The sequence below is a fragment of the Crotalus tigris genome, unplaced genomic scaffold (assembly GCF_016545835.1).
Source record: "Crotalus tigris isolate CLP2741 ecotype Arizona unplaced genomic scaffold, ASM1654583v1 scf7180000017625.6296891, whole genome shotgun sequence".
In the NCBI taxonomy this organism is placed as follows: domain Eukaryota; kingdom Metazoa; phylum Chordata; class Lepidosauria; order Squamata; family Viperidae; genus Crotalus; species Crotalus tigris.
In genome coordinates this window covers 259854-281503 of record NW_024096520.1, presented here as the reverse complement: position 1 = coordinate 281503, position 21650 = coordinate 259854, and the positions used below count along the sequence as shown (strand labels likewise).

The window sequence follows — 21650 nt, the reverse complement described above, 5'->3', positions numbered from 1 at the left end:
AGGCATGTTAAAAGTTCATTTTTTGGGGGGGGGGCTTCTCAGAGGTTGGGAAGTGAATGCAGCTCACATGTCTCAGGGGTTGCCACAAAGAAGAGGGAGTCAAGCAATTCTCCAAAGCACCCCAGGGCAGGACAAGGAGCAACGGATGGAAACTAATCAAGGAGAGAAGCAACCTAGAACTAAGGAGAAATTTCTTGACAGTTAGATCAATCGATCAGTGGAACAACCTGCCTCCAGAAGTTCTGAATGCTCCAACACTGGAAGCTTTTAAGAAAAGATTGGACAACCATTTGTCTGAAATGGTATAGGGTTTCTTGCCTGAGTAGAGGGTTAGACTACATGACATCCAAGATCCCTTCCAACTCTGTTATCTATATTCTATATTCTACTGTATGTATACGAGGGGGTGCCTTTTATCACCACACATTTCAGTTGTAAAATTCCAACCTCTCATTTCAACCTTTAAACAGCCACTCTAATCTCATTGCCCTACTTTATAAAAAAAAAACAAAAAACTGGCAATTTCCAGTTGGAGTGATCTGTGTCAAAAGCTGTCAGAGTCAGAACAATTCAGTCTCTAAACATTTTGCATCCTGAATCATGCTTGTAGCTAAGAAACTTCTGAAGGATAATAGGTTTCCCAATTCTTGATCTAAGGACAGGAATGTAGACATTCCACATCATTTCACCAGCCATATTTTTTTAAAAAATATATGATCGTGTTTTCATGTTCTTTTATTGAGTGCTGTCTTAGATACCTATTGCAAGAAGGAAAGGTGGAATAGATGAATCTACAGGTTGCCTGTGGCCATTTCTGATTAATGATTTACAACATTTTTGTAACGACACCGTCCTGTTGCTGAAGTCACATAGACAGTGTTATTATTTTGACGGAATAATAGTTGCACAATATATGTCATTAGCAGAAAAAATAAAAATCTAAATCTTTATTAAGATATTTAAATAAAAACAAAAGATTTCCCTAACTGCAATGATACAATGAACTTTTGCTGTTTTCCTCTTCTGCTTTTAAACAATTTCAGCCGAAGTGTCTATATATACATTCATCCTTTCTACAATATAGCTTTCTATGACCTCTTGGTGGTAAAAATGTTAACATTTATTTATTCTTTTGTTAGAGAACGTCTCATCTAATCCTGGTTAAAAAAAACAACCCGTAAATATGTAATTAAGAATTTGAATTACATTGAATTACTATCTACGATCACTAGATGTCCTTGTAACTTCAGAAATTTAAAGAAACCTATGGTAACTGAAGTTCTATCTATACTGAGAGAAGCACCTAAAATAAAGTTGCCGAAACTTTCAAAAGGGTTTTTTTTTTAAACGCCAGAAATCAGGTTGAGTCTAGTAGCACCTTTTATGATGAACTGCAGCTCACAGAAGTTATGCCTTTTATTAAAGTTTGTTGGAAAGGTGCTATTAGTCATTGATTTTTGGCTATCCTAGACCAGTGTTTGTCAACCTCAGCAACTTTAAGATATACGGACTGTACCCAGTATGCAGGTTGGGGAATTCTGGGAATTGAACTCCATGCATGTTAATACTACTGAGATAGAGAAATGTTGTCCTAAACTATGGTGGCTCTCTTCCCACAACTAAAATGCCTCTATTATATTTTAAATGTATATTCTGACAAGTCATAAGGTGCTTAATTACTTGCAGAGTCCAAGATAAATCAGGATGCGGTTAGCATAATCTAATCCTTATATGAATAATCCTCACTTAACAATTCTCATTGGGACAGGCAACTCCATTCCTAAGCAAACCAGTGATTGAGTGAAATATCATGTGACCACACCAAGTTACAACAACTTGTGTACTACAGCAATCCCAGTTGCAATCATTAAGTGAATCACCCACAATCATTAAGTAAGACAGGGTGTCAAACTGCCGGCCCATGGGCTGGATGCATTATGGCAAAACCACGCCCACCCCATTGCTGGTGTTAGAAGTAAAGTCTTCATCCTAGTTCATCCAAGCCGGGAATAAATAAGCAAACATGGCGACTGCTTTGGGAAGGTTACAGTTTATTGCAGAAAGATGGTTCTTCAGGAAAGAGCAGAGGAGAGAAGGGCTGAGCACATGGGGTAGTAGGTTTTTATACCTCCTCTAGCCTTTTGTTTGGAATAGTTTCCTGTTCCTGTGGCATGAACCTTGAGGCTGTTTCTGAGTGTTTGTCTAGGCCTTGATATCTGTGGTTTAATCCTATTATCATATCCTGCTTTCCAGGTGATGGGGCTAATGACTCCTAGAGTTTGGGTGGGCTATGGACATCTTCTCTTTTGTCTTCTTGATTGCTCTGGCTTCAATTCTCTGATGGTTTTACATCTGCATTTGTATGGCCAGAGGGATGCTAAGATGCCATCATAATTTTGAATAGTTGCTAAACAAAAGGTCATTAAGAGCCACTTGTAGTTTGTTAACCATAGTTTATTTTAGCATGTTGTGTGAATGTAATTACAGGTAGTCCTCAAATTACAACCAGAGTTGAGGTCAGAATTTATGTTGCTGAGTGAGAAATTTGTTACATGAGTTTGCCCCATTTTATGACTTTTCTTGCCACATTTATTAAGTGAATCATTGCAGTTGTTAAATTAGTAACACTGTTGTTAAGTGAATTTGGCTTCCCCATTGTCTTTCCTTGTCAGAAGGTCACAAAAGATGATCACATGACCCCAGGACACTGCAACAGTCATAAATACGAACCAGTTGTCAAGCATCCAAATGTACATCACATAACCATGGGGATGCTACAATGGTCATAAAAGTGAAAAATGGTCATAAGTCACTTTTTTCAGTGCCACTGTTACTTCCAACGGTCACTAAGTGAACTGTTATAAGTCGAGAACTACCTGTAAAACAAGCCAGAGAGCACAATTTGTGAACCCAGGTACAATCTGCTAAATTTTAAAATTCTGCCTCTGAATAGATGTCACAGAAGAAAGTTCCAGAACACAAGTTGCCAGTTACCTTGGTGATGGGCAACTCAATGTATAAACTAGGAACAAGTCTTTTCATACAGGTTGGGATTCATGTTGCTTTCTCTTTACTTGTTTTTGTACATTACAACATGGCTATATTAGATATGAGACTTTTCTATTACTAGAAGTCATAGTCATCTTTATATAATACTTAGTTGGATCCTTAGTCAGACAGACTGGCAGATAGACTCAAATTAGGTAAATGATCACTTTTTGTCTCTAACTGTATCTTTTCCCACCCAAAAGACAGCACGTTTAATGTATATACCGAGAAGGTTAGATAAATAGAAGTATTAATGTAAAAGAAAATTAATCTTATTGTATATAATACAGATAGGGAAATTTGGAGAGAGGAGTTGCTCGGACATTACCCCTGAATTGTATCTGAAGAAGGATGAGAGAGAAGAAAGGAGAGGAGAAAGAAAAGAGTAAAGGAGGGGAGAAGGAAGTAGGAAGGTTGGAGGAGAAGAGGAGAAGAAAGGAAAGAGAAGAGGAAGAAAAGGGAAGTAGGGAAGAGAAGAAAGGGAGAAAGAAGATAGAGAAGAAGGAGTGTGGATACAGTGAAAGGGGAAATGGGCGAGCAACACCAAAAGTCATGTGTATGTATTTATTTCATTTTATTAAAAATATCTTATATATGAATGTAAAAAGAATGTATGTTAACATCTGATAAATATCACAGTATATGTATGGGGAGAGTTTGGAAAAATAAAAAATTATTAAAAAAAAAAAAAGACAGCACGTTTAATGTTTTCCTAAATTCTTTTTATTTTCACAATAGTCTTGGGAAGTGGATTGGCCTAAGGAAGATCTACGGCCCGAAGCCCATCTAATAAAGCTTCATATATGGAGATGTGAATTCAGGTTTTCCTGGTCTCAGTAAGGATATAATTGTTACAACATGCTTAGGCAATGGTAGACAAGCTCTGTTGATGAGATAGATCTTTGGATAATTTTTCAGTAAACTTATTAAGGGTTCTGACTACTAAGATTTTTTTTTACAATATCAAAATTTAAAATGTAATAATCACCATGATTTATGGCTGCCCTTCCTTAATCATTGTCTATCTCATTGTTCTTTATCTGTATAATGGGAATATGAGTTGACTCCCATTCACTAGCTCTTTTTGACTCTGCAAAGGCTAACAGCTTACAGTGGTTCACTACTGTCAGTTTCTAAGATGTTTTTTGGACTTCCAAGTCTACTTTATAGACCCGAGATTTTCTGTGGTCTCCAGTCCAAGTTCTAACTAGGTTTGACCCTGCTAAACGTCCACGTCCAACAAGGTCAGCTGCCTTTTGTGTTCCTACTGAGGATGTTACAGTATATATTATAATCCTTGGCCTATTGTATGTGAAGATGCTACCGGTATGACTATTAGTTAATTACCTCAATTTCACCCCTTTTCTCCATTCTCATACTTGTTTGGTTAATGGAAAAATGTTTTTTAAAAAAATCCTCAACGTATCGAAGACCAACATGTATTTGACAGGGAAAATGGACTGAACAATTGCAAATTACTGTGTTTTCCCGAAAGTAAGTCCTATCCCAAAAATAAGCCCTACCTTGATTTTGGGGGGTGGGACTAATATAAGCCCTATCCCCAAAATAAGCCCTAGTTTGGGATGAGACACACACCTAAAAATCAAGCTAGGGCAGAGGTGGGTGGGTGGATCTGCCCCACGTGCACCGCACTCACTTATCTTGCAGCCAGGCCTCTCCTCGCCGGCCCACTTCTTCTGCAGTGTCTTCTGCAGCCAGGCCTGCATTTTGCAGTCAGAAGCCTTTCCGGAAGACCACTGCAGCTGTGAATCAAGCTATGGATTCAATCCATAACTCAGTTCTGCAAGACCTCTGCACCTGAGAACCGAGCCATGGACTGAATCCATAGCCCAGTACTCGGCTGCAGAGGCCTTCTGGAAAGGCCTGACTAGGAAATGCAGGCTGGAATGCAGCTGCAGAATGAAGCTGCTTCTTCGGCCCCAGAAGAAGTGGACCAGCTGGGTGGGGCTGTCAGTGCCAAAGGTAAGTATGAAAGACACCCCCTGAAAATAAGACCTGGAGGCAAAAAAAAAAAGACACAGTCTTATTTTTGGGGAAACATGATATATATAAATTACAACAAACTATAGTGAGTAGATGAATTAGTGTATTTTGGAAGAATACTTACTAAAGTGGTCTAGGTTTATTGGTAAAGGTAGTTGACTTATGAGCACAATTTAGCCCAAAATTTCCATTGCTAAACAAGACAGTTAAGTGAATATTGCCCCATTTTATAACCTTTCTTGCAACAGTTAAGTGAATTACTGCAATTGTTAAATTAGTAATGCAGTTAAGTGAATCTGGCTTCCCCATTGAGTTTCCTTGTCATAAGGTTGCAAAAGGTGAGCACATATCCCTGGGACACTACAACCATCATAACTACATCAGTTGCCAAGAATCCGAACTTTGATCACATGACCATAAAGATGCTGCAATGGTCATAAGTGTGAAAAACGGTCATAATTCACTTTGTATGCGGTCACTAAACGAATTGTTGTAAGTCAAGGATTACTTGTATAAAGAGATGGTGCTATCTCCAAATAAAAAATAACAAATGGATTCAGTGTAAACTAGAAATAGTTGTATTTCCATTTCTCCTTTCTCATGCCTTGCTATGTAAGATGCTGCCCAACCAAAAGAGTATAGTGGCATGGATGTGTATGGACATAGGGATATCTTCCTAATTCAGTTTTTCTGGTACTGTGTTATATATTCAAGAATCCTGTCTAGCTTGTAGTCTGGGAAAAAGAAATTGTATTACTTCTGGAAAAAAAAAGATTACCCTTTTATATGTTAAAACCACAAACTTGTGACTTCAGGGGTTACAATAATTGCGCTAGTTCTTGTTCTTGCTTTTACCACAACTTCCCACATTACCATTTTGACATGTACTGTTGCAAACACGCGTCCTGTTGCAAAGGTAGTTCCTCAATTCCCACACTTTCTGGTTCCTTCCTTATTCTATAAAGAAATGTATGCAGATTGTTGTTGTTGTTAGTTGCGAAGTCGTGTCTGACCCATTACGACCCCATGGACAACGTTCCTGCAGGCCTTCCTGTCCTCTACCATCTTCTGGAGTCCATTTAAGCTCACGCCAACTGCTTCAGTGACTCCATCCAGCCACCTCATTCTCTGTCGTCCCCTTCTTCTATTGCCCTCAATCTTTCCCAGCATTAGGCTCTTCTCCAGTGAGCCCTTCCTTCTCATTAGGTGGCCAAAGTATTTGAGTTTCAACTTCAGGATCTGGCCTTCTAAGGAGCAGTCGGGGTTGATCTCCTCTAGGACTGACCGGTTTGATCACCTTGCAGTCGAGTCTTCTCATTATATTCTACAGAAGGCCATAGCTCAGGCTTCAGTTAAATATCACTCAGCAGGCTCAGGCTTTTACTCAATCAACAAGTTTTCTGGTAGTTAGCAACTCTTTTTATCTATCACTGACCCAGAGACATTAATTATTTTCTCACACCTGTAATAGCCATATTGTACGATTTCAACAAGCTTTGGTAAACATATTGCATAATATCAAGGACAGCCTAATATCAGCATGTGAGAACAATTTGTACAGGTAGTCCTCGACTTACGACCACAAATGAGCCCCAAATTTCTGTTGTTAGGTGAAACATTTAAGTGAGTTTTGCCATTTTTTTTTTAACATTGCAAATTTTTATTATAAAATATACCTGAAAATACTAAAGATTATACAGATTATACATGTATATGCACACAGAAATACAAACCTATGAATTTATGTATGTAAAAATGTTTAGAAATAAAATGATGTCCAAATCCTATGAAGCATTGAAAGAAAGCATCCCTTTTGACCAAGAAACTCCTCACTTCCCAAGAAAATACATGTCAATAAAATTTCAAGGAATCAAGTGTTACGTGAAGACGGAGGGAACTGGGCGGTTAAGAAATATGAAAAACAAAGATTTCTTAAATGTCCCAAATCGCCCAGCAGAAAATCACAGGCAGCAGTTTTAAATCATGCGGCATAAGGATTACATTTGGGGAGGGAAAGCCTATACAGCAGCAGCCGGCATGTTTCGGCCTCGTCCCTTCGCTGCTTCCACACCGTGGAGGAAACCAAACAGCCCGACTTGCTCCCGGCTTCTCTGACCTGCCCTCCATTCATTCACCCGCCAGGAACCGCTTCGACCCTCCAGACATCGGAAGAGGCTCCTGAGTTTTGCCATTTTATGACCTTTCTTGCCACAGTTGTTAAGTGAATCCTGCAATTGTTTAGTAACACGGTTGTTAAGTGAATCTGACTTCCATATTGACTTTGTTTATCAGAAGGTTCCAAAAGGGATCACATGACCCCAGGACTCTGCAACTGTCATAAATATGAATCAGCTGCCAAGCATCTGAATTTTGATCAAGATTATTGCCTGTAAAAGGTTGTAACTGTGAAAAATGGTCATAAATCACATTTTTACTGCCATTGTAACTTTGAAGTCACTAAATGAATTGTTGTAAGTCAAGGGCTACCTGTATAAAGCTCAGTAATCTCTAGGCAAGGTGTATGACAGCATAGCTACTTTGTACGATGCTAGCAGGACATCATTGCTTCTTTGACAGTCTTTAAGAATCCTGCCGATTTGACTTGTTTATTGACTAAATGATTGAGTAAACCAGTGGTTCTTAACCTGGGCGATATTGCCCCCCAGAGGGCGATTTCATTTTTCAGGGGGGCGATGGAACAAAAAGGGCGACGTGGGGGCGAAGGAACAAAAAGGGGGCGATATGGGGGCAATGGAGCGAGAAGTTTTGGGGACACTTTTGAGACTTTTTCGTACAGTGAATTGCTGTATATCTATCGTACAAAAACATCAGATCGCTTGCTATTAGTGGATTCAATTGTGTTTTCAAATGTTCTTCCAGCTAGCTTCAGTACAGAACGCTGTACATATGTGAATACACATCGGCTTCGTTTTCAAATTTGTGTTGTGCTCTGTAAAACATTTTGTGTGTCTCTTTGTATTGTACTTTTTTAGCATGCACTCCAGTTCGATATTATATTTTCTTTGTCTTTTTAATTCTTTTTACAGTGTGCGTGACTATATATACTTTCCTCCAATCTTAATTTAGTTTCAGAGTTTTCGTCTTGCAATTCTTAGTTCCTGCATTGCGATTTGTTCTTTTGCCCTTTTTATATTTCTTTTTGGGTCTTAAATTTCACTTGTAATTCAATCATTAAATGTTACTGTTTTTCTTTTCGGGCATTTCACTTTCTTGCAATTGAATTTTGTTTTCAGTGGTCATTACATTTAAGTGTCTTGAATAAATAAGATAATAATGAAATACATGTATTATGAAGTTTGGGAGTAAAGTGATGGGTAGCACCAAAATTTTTCGTACAGTTGAGATATGGGAAAAAGACTGGAAATAAATTATTTGCATCGATATGTCCTGAAGACAATTTTAAAGAAAACAAAAAAAAGTGTTTGCATAAATTGAAGAATTATTTCCTATGAGAGGTTATGTTGGGGGAGGGGGGCGATGACAACTTCCTGATTGGCTCAAGGGAGCGATTCGTTCAAAAAAGTTAAGGACCACTGGAGTAAACCATAGGGTAGCAGGTGTTGTGAAGCCAGCATAGGGTATAGAGGCGCTCAAAGATTTGTGAATCCTTTTTAAGTTTTCAATATTTCTGCATAATTGTGACCTGGAACATGATCTGTTCTCCACCCATTCTAAACGCGATAAAACCCAATTAAAGAAATGAATCAAAGACGTCATACTCGTTCATTGACTTGATCCAAAGCTACATCTTTCTTATTCAACTAGAATAAACTAGAATAAACTCAATCTTTTCCAACACAGCGCTTGCCACCTACGTTGCCCATGCCTCTTCAACCAGCACGACCAATAAGCCGCTGGCTGAGAACGGTGGAACTATAATCCCTATAATTCCCCTCCTACGAGGGGAATCCACGAGGGAAAACCGAATAGACGGGTTGAATCTGAGTCACGGGACGAAGAGAAGCAAATAGGAACGCAAACCTAACACTTCCGGTTCCCATTTGAAGAAGTGGTCTTTTGAAAATCAAGGCGCCCTGGGGATTGCAGCGACGGGGCAGCGCTTCCAATCGCTTTGTCCGTATGTCCGCGGAAGGCGGTTCCTAAATTTGTCGTCACCAGCGACTTGAAAGAATAGTGGACTTCAATTCCCAGAGATTCCGTAGCCAGCCAAATTAATGAACTTGTTGACTGAGGAATTCTGGGAGTAGAAGTCCACACGTCTTAAAGTTCCTTTTTCTCAAATCATTTGAATATATTTATAAAGCATAAAGGAAGAAACCACATTTGTACTCGCTGTGGCTCCAGGCTTTTTTTTTCTTTCTTAGCCTTCGAATTCACTATATTTGTTTGAAGTATTTTTTTTCCGTCAAATATTTTTCCTCTTTTGACAAGAGAAAGGAAGCTGGAGGTTACCAAGGATAGATTATAAATTATTTAGCTAATGTACTGACGCTTGGCATTTTACAGGTGATTTTAATGCACAGGATGTTCTATAAACAATTCTTAGGCATTTTGTAATGGAGTACAGAAAAACAGCGTTTGAATTCAACGTAAGTGGGACATAATGGGTTAATCTCCTGTTTTGTCCTCATTCTGGTCTTTCTGAGAGGCAGCTGCTTCAAGCCAAAGAAACAAAAGTCTTGAAGTTTGAGAGGCTAATTCATATTTACAGCTAAGTACAATGTACAGTTTAGCCCTGCTTCCTACTTCATGGAAACCATGAATGTAGAATGCAGCTTAGTGTGTGTGCTTGCACATCCATTACTGTGAGAAATGCTTATTGATTGAAAATGTGAAGGAAAAGTTAGACACTGTATTCTAGGATCCTCTCCTAACTTTGGCTTTTTTGGCCTTTATATGGTTACACCCCATTGCGGCACTGAAATTAGTTAATTGTTCATGCATACAGAGGAATAGAAATAATTTTACTAGCTAAATCCACAGCAAATGCTTGCTTAAAGGGAATCGCAAATGTAGACATGGAACAAGGTGACTATGTGAACAGGAAATCTGGAGAGCAGATGTGCTTAAAATACATTTTGAACTAAATGATTGTGCTAAAATATATTTTTTTTGCTGAATACATAAAGTAATGCTATGCTGTGTGAAAAGAGGAACTTGGGGGGAGGGGGCTGCTGTGGTACTTATTATTGGAAATTAGGGGCAAATGTGCTGATGATTGCTAGACATTGCAAATGCAAGGTAAGCAATATTAATAAACCTTGATAAGGTCATAAAATGACCTTAAGGTGGGTTTATGGAGAAGTACCTATAAAAACTACTGTTGAAGAAGTGGCCTTTGCACTGGTTTAGTGGGAATGATCTCCCTGTGTCCTTTCTTCTATGCAGAATAAGGTTTTTGCAAATCTCCATCAGTTGCTCTCAGGAAATGACATAATTTTTGACTCCTAGCAACCAGATAGATAGATTTTCTCCATGAAGATCTATTCATAATCTGGTCTTTCAAGCTTCCCAATGGTGTACCCATTGCCACGGTAACTGAGTCCAGCCACTTTGCTGCTAGTCATCCTCTTCTTGCTGGCTGGGGAATTCTGGGAATTGAAGTCCACACTTCTTCAAATTGCCAAGGTTGTGAAGCACTGCACTAATGAATAGAATAAAAATTCAAAAGACTTTATGTCCTTTCTGCCACTCAGAAAAACGCACTTTAGCTGACTGTGTTCAGCAGGTCAGCGGTTCAAATCTCACCGGCTCAAGGTTGACTCAGCCTTCCATCCTTCCGGGGTAGGTAAAATGAGGACCCAGATTGTTGGGGGCAATGTAAATATATATATATATATATACATTGCTTACTGGTGTACACTGCTTAGAGAGTGCTTGCACTTAAAAGCGGTGTATAAGTCTCATAAATAAATACTGTATATTGCACTGAGCCATAATGTGGTTTATTTTTTAAGTCTTTAGAGTGGTATATATATATACACATTGCTTACTGGTGTACACCACTTAGAGAGTGCTTGCACTTAAAGCGGTATATAAGTCTCATAAATAAATAAATGGTGGGGAGCAAACCCTTTCATATTTCCAATTATATGTGCAATGAAGTTCCACCTCATGAAGGTTTCTAACCAGTTTATATAGACTCCATAATTAATCGCATCTGAATTACAAACATAACTTTGTCTCACTTGATTTTTACCAAGGGAAAGGAGGATAAGTTTATCAGATCTCATCCTTGGAGTGCTTTACCTCCTCCTGCCAAGGATAAGACCATCCAAGGTTAAGGAATTTTTTTTTTTAAATTTTGTGTATTGCAATTGAGAAAGATCTGCACTATTCTGTACCTTGTTTCATTCCAAGGACAGGACAAATTAGAATAGAATAGAACAGAAATAATTTAACTCTTTCATATCTCAAATAAGTGCTTGTTTAAATCTGTAGTACATTGTCAACCATTAGCAGCCAGTTTGGTTTAATAGTTAAGCCACCAGGCTAGAAAATGGGAGACCATGAGTTCAAGTCCCTTCTTAGCCCTGAAAGTCACCAAGGTGACTTTGAGCCATTCTCTCAGCCCAACTCACCTCATCGTTTGTTGTGGTGGGGAAAATAGGAGGAAGGTGTGTTGGATATGTTTGCCATAATGGAAAGAGGTACATATAATTTCCGAAACTGCACCCACCCCAGCTCTGGCAATGGGGGAAAAGTCGCAATACGTCGCGACACATCATGTGATCTAGTTGATCTCTTCCAGTTAAATCTTGGATTGGAAATAACCAGGAAATCTCAGAGTTACGAATTAAACTAGGATGTTAAAACAAAAAATCTAAAAATTCTATATTGCTGCCAGGAGAATGATATGGACATGTCCACATAGGTATTAAGCATCAAGTTTGTTTTGAAAGATTTTTATGTTCTAAATAAGAGAGCCCTAAGGGAGGAGGTGGAGGCAAAGAACTAAAAATGAGCTGTAGGGTATATTTTTTAAAAATTCCTTTTTTTGTTCTGAAAATGCTGATGTTTACTTTATACTCCGTTTCAAAGAGATTTTTATTTGATGATGTTTACTTTATACTCCGTTTCAAAGAGATTTTCATGTGGCCTTTGCAACCCCCCCCCAGCTCTTGATTCTGACACAAAACATTTGTAAGATACATACAAAGACATAATAATCTATAGTGCATTTATAATGAAAAAAGGATCTGTTGGTGGAAACTGGGCAAACATTTGTAGCTGTAATAATCAGGAAGAAGTGAGAGCAACATTTAATTTATGCTATTCATAACAAGGTCAGCAATGAAACATGGGTTTTACAAGAAATTCAAAGTTCAAAAATATTCCGCCACTCAGAAAAGGCTACACAGGGTGGACTAGTGGCCTTAACAAAAGCTTCCCTCCATGTTCATAAAACAATTCAGAGAGGGGTAGTTAAGTAAAAGAATAACAATATCAATCAGAAACAAGAATAATACAATTTAAATACAAAAGCACAGCCTGCCTTAGTTCTCATTTAAATAATTAACCTATGCCAATCTGTGTAGTAAAAATCTGTTATTTTCTTTTCAGGAACCAAAAATCTCTTCTTTTGTTTTTAGGAGCGTTGCCCATTCCTTCTGAAAGCCAGAACTGTGAGATCTCCTCAATTCCAGTCTGACATTAGAGAATCTTGACATGCTCCGGGCAAATATTTTTAACGATCTATATTGAAGTTGGGAAGACATTGGCCTAGCAGGAAAAGGACACATGGTTTTCCTCAGTTGGAGAAGATTGCTGCACTTTTGCAGTAGGACCAGCTTTGGAAAAGACGTGCAGCAGAAGCAAAGAAGCTGTTTGGTTTGGAGGTGCTACCATAAAAGAACTTCAGGAAGACATGTAGATCCTGAACTGAGAATGTTTCTAGAGCAGAATACGGAAATCATCGATAGCGGGAACCTGACCCCAGAAATAAGACTACATCTTCTGACTCCTAATTGCAGGTTTTGGCATGACAAAGCTGCTTTGTGGCCTTATGGGGAGCCATACTGGGCAATGTACTGGCCAGGCGGTCAAGGATTATCCAGGTATAGAACACCAGAAGGCTGAGATTTACCTGCTGTGCAATCAGTTTAATAGGAAGCTGACTAAATGGTGCTATAATGGTATAATAAAGGATAGTAAAAATAAACTCACCTGATTTCCCTTAACAGTATACTATAAAGCCTGAGGCATATTAGTGTATCAAAGAATCCTTATTCCAAGTCATGTAGGACTTTGTTTCTCAGTTCTGCTGATAACTTTAATGAGTCTTCAAATAAATTGCCCTTCAGTTTGTCAACTTCAACTGTCACAGTTCTCAATACTGATCGTATTGGATGGAGAATTCTGGGAGTTGAAGTCCATACATTGGGAAGATGTCCAAGTTGGGGAAGAATGAACTGAGCAATAAACTCACTATATCATTCTAAGATACAGTGCTGATAGATGAGTGTAATGCAAACCCAGCCTAAATCTCATGGAATGGTGTCCCAAATAGGGACTGGTTGCCAGTAGTACTAGATTAACAAAGAAATTATATACTATTTATCATTGCCCTTAGTTATTAAACTAGCTACAGCATTGTGGACCATTGAGATTTCCAGGTACTTTTCATAGGCTACCTGTTATAGGGGGTACATTGTTCAGATAAATTGAATTTATTGCATAAATCATTATGCTGAATTATATCTTCTGGAGCAGTTGAGGCCTTTTGAAATCAATACATCCAGGTTAAGGACTAGATTTAGAAATACAACTGAACAATGATCTCAAATCTTCAGAGTTAATATAGCTATATCCATACTAGGCTTAATTCCTGTTTCAATGATTGCTAGAATAACTATCTCAGAGTTGGTGCCTACAAATCTCAGAATGAAATAGAAGCAAATAAAGCAAAGACTTGAAAGATTTTGATAATCTCACATCACATATCACAAGATCTTTTGCCGAGTTTGCCAAATTCTTTCTTTAGATTTTGCTGTCCTGACCATTGAGGTTTTAATTTCCACCTCTTTTATGAATGCTATAATTGTTTTCCTTTCCTATTCCCAGAACCATTAGGAAACTTTAATTGGTGCTGGCTAGTTCTCTTGTGTTACTTGGAATTACAAAGTTTTCGTAAACAAAGAAAACCTGTGTAGTCTACTGGTTAAGGTGTTTGACCAGAGACTAGAAGGCCTAGTTGGCATCCTTGGGCTCATTGCTCTTTCTGAGCCCAGCCTATTGCACAGGGTTGTTATTGTGAGGACAAGGTAGAACTATTGAGCTGTTCCTGTACAGGATATCAACCTAATAAATAGCAATAGCATCTAGACTTTTATACTGCTTCATAATGCTTTACAGCCCTCTCTAAGTAGTTTACAGAGTCAGCATTTTGTCCCCAACAATCTGGGTCCTCATTTTACTGACCTTGGAAGGATGGAAGGCTGAGTCAACCTTCAGCCTGTCAGAATCAAACTCCTGGCAGTGAGCAGTGAGTTAGCCTGCAATACTGCATTCTAACTACTGTGCCACCACAGCTCTTTAAATAGATGAGATAGTTCCATTTTGATCCTTTGAACCCAAACTGCCCCATACAAGATATAACTACATATAGCAACCTTCCCCAATCTAGTGGCCTGATTTTTCAGCATGATGTATTTACTGGGTTCCTGCAGCATATTCAACCAAAATGTGATTTGTTTGTGACTATAAAGTTGTGTGAACCCATCAATGTGACTTGTAAACCAAGGCTTGTTGCTTAATGTATTCTGGGACCTAGTCTTTTGTGCTTTATTCAGAAAATCAAATAGGCAACCTGCTGACCCAAAGCTATATGTGGCCTTCAGATCTTTCCCAGATGATGATGAAAACTGACCCAAATTTGAGAGGTGAGAAACAGAGCCATAATGCAAAATATTCCCAAAATTTCAATCCGAGCCACATACAAGATGTGTCCTACCCAGTTTTTAGCATTCAACTTCCAAAATGTCAGGGGTGCCTCTTGACCACTGAAAATTTACTTACTGTTAGGAAACCATGGCTCAGTAAAAAGTTCGTAAGAACACATTAAAGCAAACATTAAAATGCAGACTCAGCCATGCTTACTGAGTTCATACTGATAAGAGCCGAGGTGGCGCAGCAGTTAGGGTGCAGTACTGCAGGCCACTTTAGCTGACTGTGTTCAGCAGGTCAGCGGTTCAAATCTCACCGGCTCAAGGTTGACTCAGCCTTCCATCCTTCCGGGGTAGGTAAAATGAGGACCCAGATTGTTGGGGGCAATGGAAATATATATATATATACATTGCTTACTGGTGTACACTGCTTAGAGAGTGCTTGCACTTAAAAGCGGTGTATAAGTCTCATAAATAAATACTGTATATTGCACTGAGCCATAATGTGGTTTATTTTTTAAGTCTTTAGAGTGGTATATATGACCTACTTCCCTTTTCTTAAGCTCTCATACCAGAGAGATGTGGATGTTACAAATGTCATGCATCACATACAAGCTTTTATATGAGTTCTACTACAACTCCTTTTAAAGGGTTTATTTTTACAATGTCTCTATTTTTACATACCTATGTATTGTATACCTTGTGTTGTGCTTTTACTTATATTGACCACCAGGTGACAGTATACGATCAGTTTTGTCCTATTTAGGATTTATCAGCTGAACCCAGTTAATATTGCCCCTGGTGACCATTATAGATAAAGCACCATAATAATTTTGGTTGAGTATCTCAGAGGCTCATGAGTTTGGGAGAGGTGACCTTGCAGGTTTTCTAGTCCAACCCTCTGCCCAGGATAAGGATACTGAGACTATTTCAGTGAAATTGCTATCCAATCTTAGCTTGAAAACCTCCACCACCACCAAAGCATCCATTACTCCAGGAGGCACGCTTAATAGCTCACATGGTCAGAAAATTGTTGCTGTTCAGTTTGGATTTCAGCCATGAAATCCACTCCATTCTCAGGCATTATACAAAATAAATCCATACCCTGTGACATTTAAACAATGAAAGTTGACTATTATTTTTCCTATTTTTTAGATTTAACCTTTCTTTACATGATTCCATTTTCAAGCTCATCATCTTTGTTAGTCTTCACTCTTTCCAATTCCTCAGTGTCCTTCTTGTATTATAATGACCAGAACTACACCCAGTATTCTGGGCATTCTGGGATGACCACTGTAGGTATTTCCTGTTATTTTAATGAGTTGTTATGTTGATACAACCCAAGATTTCATTGGCTGATTTAGCATCTACAGCACATAAGCCTAGCTTTTGTGTCCCTCTTTGTAGTGTAGCACAATTCATGGAAGCAAACTGATTGTTATATTAAGTAATAATTGAAATAAATATGGCTTAATATACTTAATATAATATATTAAGACATCCTTCCACTTATGAATTCCAGAGGTGGCCTTCATGGTCATTTAGTTAGGGTTAATCAAGCTCCTGAATTTTCAATTTTATCCAATGGATATTTTTGTCACAGGATGAGAAGCTCTCTCTCTTCAATTTCAGCTTGAAGTATGGTTTGTAAAAATAAAAATTTGTAACAACCATAATTTCTTTTAGTCATTCTCATACAATTTTAACTTAGTTGATGATGAAGCACTTTCATATTAAAAGACAAAGTTGTTAGCATTTTGCTTAGAGATGTAAGCTTCATCTTCAGATCAAATTGAGTTAAGGCATTTTGAAGAACTGATTAACAGACTTTGCAAGATTGATTTTTTTTTATTATTCTTTATTTTCAAAATATACTCAGATATCTTCTTGATAATCCAAAAATGGTCCAAAAGAAGAAAGTTCTGGATCTAGGAAGTGGTTGTGGAGCAACAGCTATTGCAGCTACACTAAGTGGAGCATCACAAGTTGTTGCAAATGATATTGATCCCGGTAAGCTATTTTCTACCAAATGTAGGACAAGCTAAGTTCATTAGGATAAACCTACAGTGTCAAGCATCTTTTGAAATCTAAAGATCTGTATTAGATTTACACATAATGATAACTCTGGAGTTTTAAACTATGGTTTAACAAGCTCACACATAACTACAATGGGAAGTGGGTAAAAAGAAAAAAGACAATGCTGAGTTATGATTTGTTGGCGCTAAGAACCAGTCACAAGCATGTCTTGAGCAGAAGCTGACAACGTCTGTCGTTGTTTATTGCTTTTATATCCCTTGTTACATACACAAGCTTTCTTAATCATTCGATGCTTGACAATCATTTATTCATTGGATAATTCTTTCATCTAACAAACTATTTTCTAGTTACATATTATACGGTCAACAACTAGATAAGGAACAAAGACAGAAGATAGAAGAAGGAACTAACAAAGATAGGAAGATAGAAGAAGGAACTGAGCCTGTTATCTGTTTCAGTACGTGAGGCATTAAGTCAAGGGGGTGTTCTGTGACCTTTTGGCTGCTTCACTGGGGCAAAGGGTATAGGAGCAAAGGGTATAGAATTAGGAGATTTGTGGGGGTGCAAAGCACGGCAGTGTGCTGCACACGCATGCTACCCCTACAATGATTGATTTCATATCTCAAACCAGACCATATGTTGGTTTAATTTCATGTCATAAATGCTTTTAAAATAAGAGAGCAGGTCATCTCCTTCAGCAAATGTCTATTTTTTGAGAATGACAAGCACTGACTCTCACATGGAAAAAAATACTAGAAATGCTGGTGTATCTATACCTGGCAGGTTCTGGAAATGTTTTCTATTATGTAAAGCAGTGTTTCCCAAACTTGACAATTTTAAGGCATGAGGACTTCAACTCTCAGAATTCCACAGCCAGCAATGCTAGCTGTGGAATTCTGGGAGTTGAAGTCCACATGCCTTAAAATTGTCAAGTTTGGGAAACACTGATGTAAAGCAATGTTGCTCACCTTGGCAGCTTTAAGAGATGTGGACTTCAACTCCCAGCTGGCTGGCGAATTCTGAGAGTTGAAGTCCACACCTCTTAAAAGTTACCAAGGTTGAGAAACACTGGTGTAAAGAATAGCTTTCAAATGCCTTATTCTCCCATCTGGAGGTATTTGAGGCAAAAGAGGTTCCTGCATGGGAAGCCTGTCAGTTGGTCTTATTTTGAAATCTTACATTTTTACTTAATAGAGACAATAAAGTGTATGTAGAAGAATACATCTAACTTAATGTGAATGAAGTGGGAAGGCAAGCAGCAAGTATATTTTTTGCTAGGAAGCAAGAACATTACCCTGCATTAGATCTTCTCTAGGAGAAGAGGTTATATCTAAATTTCAGATCACATTTGTCAGCTTTCTTGCATTCTTTCTACAGCAATTGAAAAAGAAAACATAACCCAACATTTTAATTAATTTTAATTAATTTATTTTCTTGGTATCTCAGTTGCAGCTGCTGCCATAGTGCTTAACTGTGAACTGAACAACATAGATCCCATCCCTGTTTTAACAGAGAACCTGATTGGTACTGATATAGGCAAGTGGGACCTTATTGTCTTAGGGGACATGTTTTATAATGAAGAACTTGCGGACAGCCTCTCCGAATGGTTGAAGAAATGCATCCAGGATGGTCACACTGAATTGCTGATCGGGGATCCTGGCAGACCCTATTTTGTGACCAACCAATTTCAGAGAATGTTGCACAAAGTTAGTGAATATGCTCTTCCTAAATCATCACCGGAAGAATACAACGGTTCAACCAAAACTTTTATCTGGAATTATCAGCCTTAAATTTCAGAGGTCTTGGAAATATGAAATCAGTTGATGTTACTTTGAATCTCTTGAACTCCAGTTCCCATACATTGATATTTTAGCTTCTATCATTATGTACATTCCAGTACGTTTGAACACTTTATTTGCAGCCATATTAGAGTGGGACAATAGTATGACATACAATCAAAAGAAAAACTTTTGCCTGATTGTGATCGAGAATGCATTATTTAAAAATATCCTCAATACTGTTTACGAGAATAAAAATACATTTTATTTGTAGAGGGTGGCCTAGCAACAGTAATTTTATACCTAATGGAACTTCTAAACTCAGGCACTATACCTAACAGCTAGTTGCTGGTACTGGGTAGTCAGTGGATGACCCATCTAGGAAAGGGGAATCCTTGGGAAAGTTTGCTGTATGTTGATCTCTGGAACATTGTCTTCTTTTTATGCTGTTCTATAACATCCACATCCATGAGAATAAATGTTTTGATCTTTAATTGTTGGTTCTCATCTATCATGTCTGCTCAGCCACTCTAGCACACATTTGATGTAATATCCTGATCCAAAATGGAATATCATGCTATCCATTCAGGCATGGCTTTATTACTCATGTTTGCAAACGAATGGATCATTCTGGCTTGATGTCTTTATTAAGCTAATTATTATTGTACAGACTCAATTACTGAATATGTTCACAAAGGCTGCTTTCTGTTTCAACACAACTATTCTCATAGGTTTGATCAAGCTTTGTATTTTCTATATTTTGACTTACTGTACTCCATATACTGTCCTGAACAGTGGTGGATGAGAATTCTTTTAAGTTGTGCTAAATTAATTGATTAGGATGAATGTCAAATTCCTTATTCAACAATAATTAATAGTAATGCATGATAAAAGTAAAAATTAAAAGATTACTACATTTACAGAATGTCAAAATCCATAATGGTCAATATTTTTTTTATTACTAAAAACAATAATATCCTAGTGGGATAATTTCCAAAAAGAATTCATGTCAGTTTTCTGTAGCAAAAGTAATCAAGAGCCTTGTGTCAGTTTACAGACTAACATGTTTATTTTGGCAAAAGCTTTCAAAAATAAAACTTCAATGAATGTTACTGTAAGTTGTCTTTAATAGTTGGTTGAGAAGGGGTTACAAATCAAATAAATAAAAAAACCTTAACTGGAATATGGCAGATGGCGAACCTTTTAGAGACCGAGTGCCCAAAAAACAGTCCCGCCTGCCCCCGCTCCACTCCCTCTCTGCCCAGTCCCACCTGCTCTGCCCCCACCCCGGACCGGCCCACCGACAGGGCCAGCCACTGTCTCCACAGATTGCCCAGGCGGCCCAGCAGCACCATGGTGGCCATGCCCTCTGTCCGTGCCCGTAGCAGCATCTGTGCGCGATGGGACATGAGGGCGGAGTCTTGTCCTCGCTGCCCAGCTGCCATGTCCTTGGCTGCGCTGCTCTGTGTGGGCTGTGCTCAGGGGTGACTCTCCTCCGGAGAAGTTGCTGGTGAGGGGGCCACAGGGGGAAGTGGGACTGGGGCGACGGCGCGAGTGCCCACAGAGAGGCCTCTGAGTGCCACCTCTGGAATATGCCATCCCATTCTGCAGGTACCAGCAAAGCCCCACATTTGCTTCTTCCCTTAAAAATTAAAATATTGAGTTTTACAAACACACATTCTATGACTGGTTATTAATAGAATTAAATGAAATTCATGCACTGTCAAACTTGAAGGTTTTATTCGGATACAAACAAACCATGGCTCCTGTTACAATGGATGCCTAGAAATAGAACTGGTCCTCACCTAAATGACAGCAGGGCAGGCAGCACAAGATGCTTCCATGAAATTTGCTCCATTAGCTTACTGGTGTTCTTTCTGCTTTTTGCATTCCCACATTTACTGTTGGTCTTTTATTAGTAAAAATGTTTTTTTTAAAGAAGTAGTGCCCCAAAGCTTCACAAAAATGCAGAACACTGATATGACCTAGCTTGGAGGAAAACAAACATGAATAGCATGTTTGCTCTTCTCCAATTGAAACTACAGTTATCAACAGCAAATGTTGTTACTAATCAGAACTTCGGAGAAGACTCTCAGAAATGGTCCCGGGGGTTGGGGGAATGAAAGGAGTAGTGCCTTGTGATTTCAAACAAAAATCAATAAACAGTCCACGAAACCTGCTTGAATTTTTTGGGCCCAACCAGCTGCTCCAGTGCTTCTCGGGAACGATCTGCAAATAAAGTATGCCATGTTTAGTTTTTATTTTTAAGGTTAAAGAAATGTTTATGACAGAAACAAGACTAAACAAGTAGTGGGAAGGAATGGGCTTCTGTTATTTTTCAACAAGACCATTGTATAAATAACCAAAATCCACTTCAATATGTTGATCTATTATATTTTGTTGGCTTTTAAGACAGTTCATCCTCCTAATATTTTATAAGCATGTTATGGCTCTCTTAATGGCAGGAGTTTCCCAGAGCAAGGATTCAGAGAATGAAAATATGCTTTAATTTTCAACAAACAATTCCAGAAAGTGTGAAAAAAGAAAGGCCAAAGTTCTTCAACAGGAAAGCATAATAGAGAATGCACAAACTTTGAAACAAGAGTGGACTATAAATTCTGTGCCATCTTTTCCTGGATTCAGACCATCAACTGTTTAAAATGGTTAATAATAACAACAACAACAACAACAATGTAGTAATAGTAATAATAATGTTGGAAGGAACCTTGGAGGTCATCTAGCACCATGCTTAGGCAGGAAACCCTATACCACAGGTGTCAAACTCGCCACATCGTGTGACTTGTCACGATGTATCGTGACTCTTTTTGCATTGCCAGCAATGGGATGGGCACGGCTTCAGTATGATGAAACCAGCCCATGGGCTGGCAGTTTGACACCCCTGTCCTATACCATTTCA

At 38.4% G+C, this 21650-nt stretch overlaps 2 protein-coding genes across 7 annotated transcripts in view; one reads left to right on the top strand and one right to left on the bottom strand.

The window, feature by feature from the left end:
• The first annotated feature begins 3774 nt into the window (after window positions 1-3774).
• On the top strand, window positions 3775-20729 carry ETFBKMT (electron transfer flavoprotein subunit beta lysine methyltransferase). Of its 5 annotated transcripts, none has more exons than XM_039333072.1 (4): window positions 3775-3884; window positions 12598-13091; window positions 16798-16928; window positions 18402-20729. In XM_039333072.1, exons 2-4 carry the CDS (start codon window positions 12775-12777, stop codon window positions 18743-18745), a joined length of 792 nt encoding a protein of 263 aa, XP_039189006.1. In that variant the 5' UTR covers window positions 3775-3884; window positions 12598-12774; the 3' UTR covers window positions 18746-20729. The 5 variants fall into 5 exon arrangements, with proteins under 5 accessions (XP_039189006.1, XP_039189037.1, XP_039189025.1 ...); XM_039333103.1 differs by having other exon boundaries at window positions 3789-3884; window positions 12627-13091; XM_039333091.1 differs by lacking the exon at window positions 3775-3884 and adding an exon at window positions 9186-9540 and having other exon boundaries at window positions 12627-13091.
• AMN1 (antagonist of mitotic exit network 1 homolog) overlaps window positions 20452-21650 on the bottom strand; it is a 15191-nt gene continuing 13992 nt past the window's right edge. For both annotated transcript variants that reach the window (XM_039333114.1, XM_039333123.1), the window contains exon 7: window positions 20452-20962. In XM_039333114.1, the coding sequence (XP_039189048.1) occupies window positions 20889-20962 (74 nt within the window). In that variant the 3' untranslated portion in view covers window positions 20452-20888. The remainder of the gene's footprint in view (window positions 20963-21650) is intronic.